This window comes from Alnus glutinosa, chromosome 14 (genome assembly GCF_958979055.1).
Source record: "Alnus glutinosa chromosome 14, dhAlnGlut1.1, whole genome shotgun sequence".
NCBI lineage: Eukaryota > Viridiplantae > Streptophyta > Magnoliopsida > Fagales > Betulaceae > Alnus > Alnus glutinosa.
This window is the reverse complement of record NC_084899.1, coordinates 20,345,136-20,355,754: the sequence shown is the minus strand read 5'-3', so window position 1 is coordinate 20,355,754 and position 10,619 is coordinate 20,345,136. Positions and strand designations below refer to the sequence as shown.

General features: G+C 35.1%; 1 protein-coding gene across 2 annotated transcripts; it reads right to left on the bottom strand.

Moving 5' to 3' along the window:
• Positions 1–672: 672 nt before the first annotated feature.
• On the bottom strand, positions 673–8,822 carry LOC133857722 (uncharacterized). 2 transcript variants are annotated; one of them, XM_062293049.1, is made up of 4 exons: positions 8,508–8,822; positions 4,806–5,857; positions 2,220–3,093; positions 673–1,137 (listed from the first exon to the last, which is right to left on the bottom strand). In XM_062293049.1, exons 2-4 carry the CDS (start codon positions 5,772–5,774, stop codon positions 1,091–1,093), a joined length of 1,890 nt encoding a protein of 629 aa, XP_062149033.1. In that variant the 5' UTR covers positions 5,775–5,857; positions 8,508–8,822; the 3' UTR covers positions 673–1,090. The 2 variants fall into 2 exon arrangements, with proteins under 2 accessions (XP_062149033.1, XP_062149034.1); XM_062293050.1 differs by having other exon boundaries at positions 673–1,161; positions 8,508–8,821.
• Positions 8,823–10,619: the final 1,797 nt, after the last annotated feature.

Sequence of the window (10,619 nt, the reverse complement as noted above, 5' to 3'; positions counted from 1 at the left end):
ATAATTGCCAACGTTAACAGATTCAACAGGGTTACACCGTTACAGGATGCATCGATACAATGAGTGACTATCGACTGAAAGTCTTAGAGTTGAGTATCGAAGAGACCGTTACAAGATGCACTTCAGTGAAGCGCAGAAGTGTCGAAGTGAGGTGGAAAGCCGGAAAGGGAAAGGTCGGAGGTCGAAGTGAGGCGAAAACTGGAAAAGGAAAGGTTGGAGGTCGAAGTGAGGCAGAAACTGGAAAGGGAAAAGTCTAAAAGAATGAGAAATGAGGTGGAAGGAACGAAAACCCTAAGGCTAAGCTAACCGGTTATATTTTAAATATTTAATATTTTATTATATATATATATCCGATTACTGGTTATAACCAAGTATATATAAATGCTATAACTGGTAATCGGTTCCGATGTAACCGGTTACAGGTTATTGCCAACCAAGTACCAAAACGGTTTTCCGATTTTTCGATTACCCGTTAGTACCCGATTATGGGTTCCCGGCCAGATTTACACCCCTAGCAAAAAGTGTACCACCACAATCCCAATAATCCAAGTAAATGCAGGAGCAACCAGACAACAGAATAAGTAACATGTTTAATTACAGTATTTTTAGCATCAAAATGCCCAAGAATGTGACTGGATATGATTCAAAACCGTAGTAAGAACATATATAGCAGATGAAAATCATACTTATCATTCAAATACAGAAAGCTGTAGTTCAAAGTCAATAAGAACCCCCAAGGTTTCATATATACAATCCTCTTAAATCACTTAAAAAGCTTCACATACTTTGGACTCAAAATCTTATCATTTTTCTACAGTTGAATTTAACATGAAAAATTGGTAAAAAAAAATATAAATTATAACAATGAAGACGAAAGATGAAACAATGTTTAAACTGTCAAACACAATGACCATAAGCATATTCCTTTCCAACCTGCTTGATATGAGACAGAAGACAAAATTACTATTGTATCGATGTGGTAGCTGAAATCGCTTTACCCAGCTGAACATGAAATCACTTTACCCAAAGCTAATAAATTCATGGGCCTTGGACTGTCACAGTAAGCGTTTCCATTGCATGATGGCTCACTTTATGGTTCATCCTCAGCCAGTTGCACGTTGTATCCATGCTTTATGTCTGTTCCATATCAAGGTTCCAACACTGTATTAAGGAGTTCAACAGAGAGATGTAAAAAGAACAAAACATGCACAGAATAAAAACTTCTCAAGTAAGACATCAAACTGAACAAAGGGAATACAAAAGAACATAAAAGGTAAAGATAAACAATATGGAGACTGCATCCCCACAAAATGACTGGAGAAATTGCAAAAGAGATTAAATTTCAAGTACATACTAAGGTGAATAGTTATCCTGATCCAATTTCTTATACAGTCCAAGATGAATAATTATCCTGCCCACTTTTTGCAGAGCAGAGCACAGGAGGCGGTTCGCATGAATAAATGCAAACCTGCTTAGATTTAAACATCTAACCACCAAAAAGTCAAGTCAATTTAATTTCTACCTTTCACAAAAGGTATTTATACAACATTGACAACCAATCATGGAATTAATGTGTATGGCCAAAAAAATTAGACAGGAAAAATTAATACGTGTAAGACACAATTATATGACAGTGTGGATGCTTGATTTTCCAGAGCGTTCTTTTTTCCAGAACTTCTCCTCATATTAATTGATCATACTGTCAATAAAATAATTTAAATATTTAAACTCTAAGTGTCTTCACAAAAGATTTACTATGTCAAGTTATGAAAACTAGAAAAGCAGAGGAGGTACTTGAAAATAGCCTGAAAGGAAATGGGGTATCTTCTTGATATATAATTTTGCTACATAAATTTAAGCATTATAGTGTGATTACAGTCCAGTAAAAATTCCATTGAGAAAACCAACAAACCTATGCAAGAACTTTTTTTTCTTTTCTTTTTCTTTTTCTTTTTCTGTTTTCTGACAGTTATCAGTTGCCAGGAACAAATTTAATTTAAATCTTCAAGAGCTTCACATGAAATTTACCTTTGACCATACAAAGATTTGATTCATCAGATGGTTAATTTCATTTACAGTAGTCAGTTCAGATCATAATAGGTGGGGCGAACTAGATTGTGGAATATACTCTCCACACGCAGGCCATTTGCCTAGGCATTTTCAAAAATTGGAAACACCAAGTACATATATTCATCCATTGTAGGAATCTAGAACAATACCTTTAGTCGAGGGTTTATCATATTTATCTTTCCTCTCGTCCTCATTCTTCCATTCACTGTCATCATCATCATCAGCCATCTCATCCCTTCCATCATTTCCTATATCACTTTCACTAGCCGTCTCCCACTCAGAATCATCAGTCTCATGGCCATAGATGTCACCAGCATCACCGTCACAGTGGACACCCCCAAGTTTGATAGCTGCCTCCCTAAATAACCAAGCTGCACGCATCTGCTTCTTCACTAATCGTTCTGCGTAGTCAGGAACCTTATTCTGCCTCAATGACAGATCAGGGTCATTTGACTGAGAGCACTCATTTATGAACAGAATTGCATCTAACAAGCTCTCCTTAGCTAATCCCAGCATGTCATATGCCTGAGCTCTCCTCCACAGGCTTTTGGCATGACGGTTAAGAGGGTTGTGAAGACAAAGAGCACGTGTAGCATCACTTATTGCAGCCAAAGGTTGTTGCAACAGAAGATGACACTGAGCACGATTACTGTACAAAACCACTCTCTCTTTTTTGGATCTCATTGGACATAATGCCAGTGCTTCTGAGTACTTCGATGCAGCTCCAGATATATTTCCTGATGAAAACAGGGAATTTCCTTCAAGCTTCACCACTAGTGCTGCTGCCTGTTTAATGTGGAGATCCTCTTTTGGCATACTCTTTTCCCACTTCAATCTCTGCCTAGAGTTAAGTAGTTCCTCAATCTGCTCTTTTGTCCGGTTGCTGACAGAGTTACGTCCACTCCCTTGTGATTGAATGCATTCCTGAAGAACATTTACAATGGAATCACCGAGCTTCTTGTGATCACCTAGAGCTGATATCTCTGAAAGGTCTACAAGTGCTGGTACTGCCTTGTCAATCACCTGAAAAACAAATTGGGAATCATTAAGTAGGTACTAGCTGAGCCTATATTTCGTACACCAAAAAATTAGAAGTACGTTGCTTTCTTCCTAAAAAGTTGTTCTATCTTGGTGTCTCTTAATCATATCTCCAGAAGATGATCCTTCAAACTGTAAAAAGTATACATGCAGTATACACAAGAGGCTCCAAACGAGCAGAAGGAACCCAAACGATACAGCAAGAATACCCACAAATCCCACACCCAAAAAGCCCTCAAACCCAAACCCACAAAACAACAAAGCCCAAAAACCCCCCGAGGCACTCAACACTAGAAAGCGTGAGTCCTACCTTTCCTCCGCCTAGAAGATGCTCCCTTAGCATCATAGTTGATGGAGCATTCTAAGTTCAGAAGCTCCCTTCTACCCTTTACCTTTCAAGGCGTAAACCTCTAAGGTGACATCAATCCCCGCCTTACTTGAAAATGATGTAACCCATAAGTTAGCAGTTTTTTTTTTTTTGATAACCCACAAGTTAGCAGTTACCATTAGCACTTCATCAATATGCAAATTATATAACACGTTTAAGTGACGTACCATAAACTAAAAAGATAATCGACAAATTTATTATACAACTTTGTGATAGTCAAGCCAATATGACCTGCTCTCAACCATGAGAATGCTTCTTATAAATAATTAGGGCAAATTTTTGTGTTTGATGTGACTCCAAGTGCTTTTACACCTAACAATTTATCCTGAGATACCAAAGCAGGTGGTCAAACATACTTTTACAGTAAGAATTTTAACTGCAATTTGAGTAGACCCGCTAGTTCTAACATCAAATTCAATATGCATAAAAGAGGATGGCATGTAATAGTGGTGTTTATTTATATTAATAAGACAGTAGATCTGTGCATTTAATTCCAGTAAACAAGAAGGGAGGTAGGCTTTGCATTGATACCTTCAAAGTAGCACTGTTCATGTATAACATGAGAATAGTAATGCTTTTAGGTATAATATACTATCTCCAACACAATACCGATCTTTCAAAAGCCTAAATTGAGGCGTGGGTTGCAGTAAGATTTAGTCATACCTTGAACCAGTTACTAAATATATACACGAACAAAACTATATTAGATGGTGGTGGTTCTTCAAAGAAAGACACATCATAGATAATGACTAAAGATGGGTCCATTCAAACAATCTGGGAAAGCATGAACATCTTGCATCACTCAGGCTAAGAATACCTAGCACCACAATAGAAGTGATCTATTCCACATTCCCTTGATGAAGTAATAGGCTCAGACATGTGAAGGGCATTCTAAGAGAAACAGTCATTTTATGTAGTGAGAAAAGAATAGCAGAAGACATTAATCATTCAAAAAAAAAAATTGAGGCCTTTCAAAATGCTTTCTATCTCCTATTATTACAGGTCTAAACCATCCATGATGAAAACTGAACACAAACATCATAAGTGACAAATCAAACATAATGAATGGGCATAATTGAAGTTAATATAAAGCTTAGTACAATAATTTCTACATCTAAAATTTATGAGACTGCATATTAAGAATTCGAGGACAAAAGCAAAGCTAAATATTCAACATTGACAATCTCTTAAAGGACTTAATTAAACTAATGTGTCATTGCAATTAGCTGGACCAATTCACATTTATAACTGGAAAATTAAAATTGGATGCAGGGTCAGGTATAAACAGCAGAATGTGAAATATATATACCTTGTGACATGTACTTGGGTCTTGAAGCAACCAAAGAAGACAATCGATAGCCATATATTGCCAATCATCTGATGATCGAGCAATATTGCACAATGCTTCAATGATTCCAGGACAGCTAGCAACAGGTCCCCTACCCAGCTTATGATGGCATATTGTTCTTAATAAACCAATACCAGCAGGTGAGTTTTCATTAACAAGTCCACCCCACATCCCAGGTAGCTTCATTAAGAATTCAGGCTTGCATATTGTAGGAAGAAACTCAGGTTTAAAAGCAAAGCAATTAATGAGCTGAAGGGACCAGCACTGTAACTGACTAGCCCATTCCTCTGCCTTCCTTGACTCCATTTCAACACCACCCATGCCACGTGTAAGCAGATCACAGTGATAACTGTGCCTTCTATCGACATACTGGTAAAAATGTGAGTAAACTATTTCTAGGGAACTCATTGCTAGTTGAATGGAAAGCTCAAGAATCTCACCATGACCTGCTACAGCAGGAAATGTGTTGGAATAAGTAGCCAAGTGTCCTAAAGCTCGTACTGCTACTCTTTGTTCAACCCAAGTTAACCTCCCTCTCAGAAGTTCAACTAACGGAGGGATCACTCCAGCATGAACAGCGCTTTCTGCAAATTCTTCCATATTCATAGTGTAGGATCCAATAATATGAGCTGCATAATAAGGAATATATATGTTTTGGTCATGAGAAAGCCAGCGGCGATTTTTTAGGCCTTTCCATATGAGTGCAGACATGCACTCAAATATTCCCAACTCAATGAACTCCGGATCATTTGGATGTGCCATGGCAGTGTTCCAAAGGCCACTGATCGGGAGAACCTGACCATCATCATCCTGTGAAGGAAGTTCTCTAAAAAATTTCAATATACTTGCTCTGCGTTTACTCGGATTCCCTTCCTTCATGACACAGAAGAAGCATCCTGGATACGGACAGTCTGATGATACTTTGTCCATAATCAGTAACTACCTACTCGATATTCATAGAGCTAACAAGTTAATCGCTCATTGACCAGCTAAACTGAATAAATACTTCAATTCTGCATATAAGTTCATATTGGGTTAGCGTCTGGCAGAATATCAGCTGCCAACAAAATCAATAAACCATCCAACTGCAACAACAGTAAGCTCCATAAACTTTTTTTTCCCTCCAAGAAAACGTATTCCAAAAGTTATCCTATATAAAGGCATATGGTATGTGTAATTTTTTAGTTCAGTTTTGAAGTATTAATCAAATTTCAGTCTTTCAAAGTTATTCTTTATTTTCTTTGGGGCAACAAAGGTTTTTTTCTTCCATAATCATTATTTTCTCTCTTCCTGAGGTCCCTTTATAGCCTTCAATCTTAGCTTATGTTTAATTTCATACACTGTCACATTAGTTTTCATGGCAGGTGATCATGGTCGGCGTGGACACATTCTAAATGAAAAAGTCTCCTACCATGAACGCAGTGTACAAGATGTATAAAACTTAGATATGCATCGCGATATTGACGATCACGATTCAAAATCCAGTTTCAAGAACCCGTAACATAATCTTATTCTAGTTCGGGAATAGCATGTTTAGGATGAGCGACATGCAGACTTAGGCTTCATAGTTGAGCTTCTAAAATTTTCTGGCACTCTCACCGCCTTGACTATTGTTAGCAAGCCTCAAGATCATCTACCAAATTCATCTCATGTGTAGGAGGAAGATTACTCTGTTGAGGGAGTTTCTTCAGTAGATTGGAACTTCCCACTGATTTACAAAATCTATCTTGGCGAAGAGAATTTATTGGAGGAAAAAAAATTTTGGTTAGACAAACGTCCAAAGAATAAAATATCTCAATGGGATCTTGAGAAAATTAACTATGTTGGAGAAAAATCTATTTTTTTGTGGTCAAGAAAAAATTTATCGTTTTTTGAAATTTTTTTATGAATAGTGAATTTATGGTAATAAATCAAGAGTTTGTGAAGATTAATTAATCTCAAATTGGTGCGAAAAACTTCAGATCTACTATTTAGAGTCATATTGTGATGGCTTGCAAGTTATTTCTCTTTCGGTGTCAAGTTGTTTTGGTATTGAGAAGTACGGGATGGAAGAGATTGATTGGACATTCCAAATCGAGGCAAGGACGATTCGAATTCAAGGACGAATTCTTTCCAACCCGGAGAGACTAATGCAAGAGAATCAACAGCTGAGTTGTTAGATACCGAATTAATAGCACTGTAAAATCTTGACAGAGAAGATAAGCACAAGAATGGTAACAGTCGGGCAAAAGTTTTGAGGATTATAATTGGAAAAATATAACTTTGTTTTATCGACAAGTATTTTGATTTGTCTTATTTTATTATTTTCATGAAGAGGAACCCCTACCTACCCCTGTCGAATAAACCTCGGACTTGTGCAAAGCACCCCCTCCACACGAATCGAGTAATACTCCGACTTCGTCAGCAAACTGGCCCCAAAAAATTGTTTGCACCCAAGGGGATTTGAACCTTAAACCTGATGGAAATGTCATCAAGACCAAGACCCTTACCACTTGAGCCAACCTCTTGAGGTTACTTTGTCTTCAAGTATTTTGCTTTGTTTCCAAGTTTCAGGACTATTTTTTTCTTCTATTTTTTTTTCTCCAAATATTTTTCTTGGACGACACTCAAAAGTCAAAACTTAGCCTATATAAAGGCATATGGTCTGAGTTATTTTTCAATTTCGTTTTGAAGTATTAATCAAATTTTAGTCTTTCAAAGTAATTCTATATTTTCTTTGGGGCGACTGAGGTTTTTCTCTTCCTTAATCGTTAATTTATCTCTTCATTCGTCCCTTTTACAGCTTTCAATCTTAGAATTCATTTTACTTTCATAAGCTTTCAGAACAATTCTAATTCTATTCAGCGTCTCTACATGTGCATATAAGTTCCACTACACATTTTCTAACACTAATAGTTCTCTAACCTGCAGGCAATAGGGAAAGAGAATCATCTGGTTCAACTGATTTACATTTTCATTATTTTGAGATCGACTGATATAATTAAATAACTAATTAACCATACAAACCTTAGCAAAAGTTTAATCATCATAATTGAATTCATAGAGACAAAGGACTCACATACAAGTATACAACTTCACATCAAACCCAAATATGGCACACAAAACACTGAGTAATCCAATATGCATGCAGTGCAAACAAGTTCAGAAATTTTATATATCCAAAAGCCCAAATTGTCAAAATGCTGAAGCAACCGCATCTTGGGCGATAAAACAGAGAACAAGATTAATTGATATAAAATAAAGGTATCATCAGCTGCTCAAATCAATAATGAAAAAGTCACTAAAAACATTCAAAAAATTTACAAAAAAATTATGACACAGGGGATTCAAAATCCACAAAAATCTAAGAAAACAGAGGTGGTCACTCTAGCCCAAACAAACAGTACTATAGCTACATTTCAACATCAATTAGATCTAAAGGATAAACCTTTACTCAAGGAAAAAAACAAAACACCCAAGTACTTAATAAGATCCAAAACCCAAAATACCCAAATCCCACATAAGAAATTCAACCCACAAACCCTCAGACCCAAAAATATAATAATAATAATAAAACAAGTGAAACAACCTCAGACGTGAACAGTTACACAAAGTAGCAAAATCACATGTGAAACCGAAAACAAAAGAAAAACAGAGACAGTTGTGAAACTAAAAAGGAGATACCTCGGACGAACCCGGTTCTTTCAGAAACCACAAGAAGTAGAAGAATGAACTAAAAGAATTCCTTAGCCAAACTGGAAAAACAAGAAAAGAAAGCAAACGCTTTTGTGTATCTTCTTTTCTGTTGCTCCAAAGTAGAATATTTTTGCTTTTCTGTGACTTCGATTCATATAATGCGGAATGGAAACGGAAGTAAAAGCAGAGAGAGAGAGAGATAGTGGGCAGAAGTGGTAGAGCCTACGTATTACATGAAACGGTGTTTTGTGTCTTTGGGTTTTGATTCTGACAGCGGAGAAGATCTTGATATGAAAATGCACTGTTTTAATGCCAAACCATGTATATTTCGTTTTTAATTTTCCTGAAAAGAACTGATCCACTCCCCCACGCGCTGCGTCGTCAAAGCTCGGTGGGACACTCCTTTCATTTTTTCTCTCCTTTTTGGCCAAGTTGGGGATGATCGGATTTATGTCCGAAGGAGAAATAAATAAATATATATATAAAATCTTAATCACTAAATTAAAATTAAAATTATGCGAAAGTATAGGGCATGTTTGGGTTACACTTATTTTTTTTTATTATATTTTATTATTTTTCAGAAACATGTTTGAGTTATTTTTTAGAATTTAAATTTTACTCAAATTTTATCTAATTTTTTCTAATTTTATCTCAAGTTCTCTAATTCATCTAAACATAATTTCAAAAAATTAGTTCGTTCGGAAATCGCAATTTTAAATATAATACAAAATAATATAATATAATATAAAAAAATGTACATACTCAAACAAGCCCTATAATATACTTAGATTGAAGACTTGAAGTATGACTTTATTATGATCATTTGAAAGCATGAATTCGAAATTGTGTTTTGTTAAAATATGATGTTAAATTGTACTTTTTGTTTAGATTCCACCTTATGAGATTATTAATTCAAACATAAATTATATTATTTTTAATACATAGATACGCCTCTAAAAGTTACAAGGAAATTAAAATTATGCTATATTTCAAAAAGATTGTAAGAAATAACTTTTTAGAGCAATGTTCCCAAATTACCACATAATTTGTAATGTTTTCAAAAAAAATTTAAAAAAAATTGCAATATTCTCCGTCCAAACTACTTACTCTGTTCAATTAACCCCTTCCGTTATGATTTTTCATTAAATTTACAAAAAATTGATCATCTACAATACATATGACCCAAAATAATAAGAATGCTTCATCAAATAAAAAACACAAAAAAAATAAAGAGGAGATCCACAGTCGGTAGGGGGTCACCCCTAACCCACAACCAGACCATGGGTCACCTCTAATGGCCATGACCAGCAAATGTTTTTTTTATAAAAAAAAATAAATAATCTTAGGGCATAATTATATTTCACACATCTCATCAAAGTTATAAATGAACATTTTATGTGTTTAACATAAAATTCATGTTTGGAAACAAAAAAAAATCTTGATTTTATTTGCTACGGTGTTCAAATTTTAAAAAAATAAATTGGATTTTATCTCACTTTTTTTTAATTTTATCTTAAAAAGTCAAACTATCCAAACCTCTTTTCAATTTTATTTTTCTCGAAATTTATGCACTAAATTATAATTAAATTCAAATTTCAAAAACACAAACATATTTTGACCTTTATGGAATCCTTTCTATTTTATATTCGAAGTTTAATGTTTGTATATCTTAAAACTATTTGAGTGTTTTTTTTTTTTTTTTTTTTGAGTGTGAGTCAATGCAATATTCCTAATTTTTAATAATTTATATTAGAATTGGGTGGGGGCAAGAGCTTGAGAAAGAGCGCGTGGGGAAGACGTTACGAGAGTACATATAATTGAGGTAACAGTAATGGTCTCCCTTTATTTTTGTGGGGTTGGTCCCAGTTTCCTACACGCCTGTCTTCTTCCTTTTCTTACCGGTTTGAATTGGAGAAACCTCAAATTACAGAACAGTCCCATAATTATTCTGAAATGACATTAAATTCGTACAAAATAGTTACCCCATAAATCATGATTATTGATTAGGAAAACAATTCCTAAGTTTTATATATATAAACAATTCCTAAGTTTTGTTTCATATGTATTGTTGCAGTTTTGGCCGTAGCATGTGATTTCTGA

Bases quoted from the DNA above. Each gene is read 5' to 3' on its own strand.
- LOC133857722 (XM_062293049.1), bottom strand. From the start codon at position 5,774: ATGGACAAAGTATCATCAGACTGTCCGTATCCAGGATGCTTCTTCTGT. The intron at 3,094-4,805 runs GTATATATATTT...TTTGTTTTTCAG, and splicing joins ACCCAAGTACATGTCACAAG to GTGATTGACAAGGCAGTACC. The intron at 1,138-2,219 runs GTATTGTTCTAG...GATATGGAACAG, and splicing joins TGATAAACCCTCGACTAAAG to ACATAAAGCATGGATACAAC.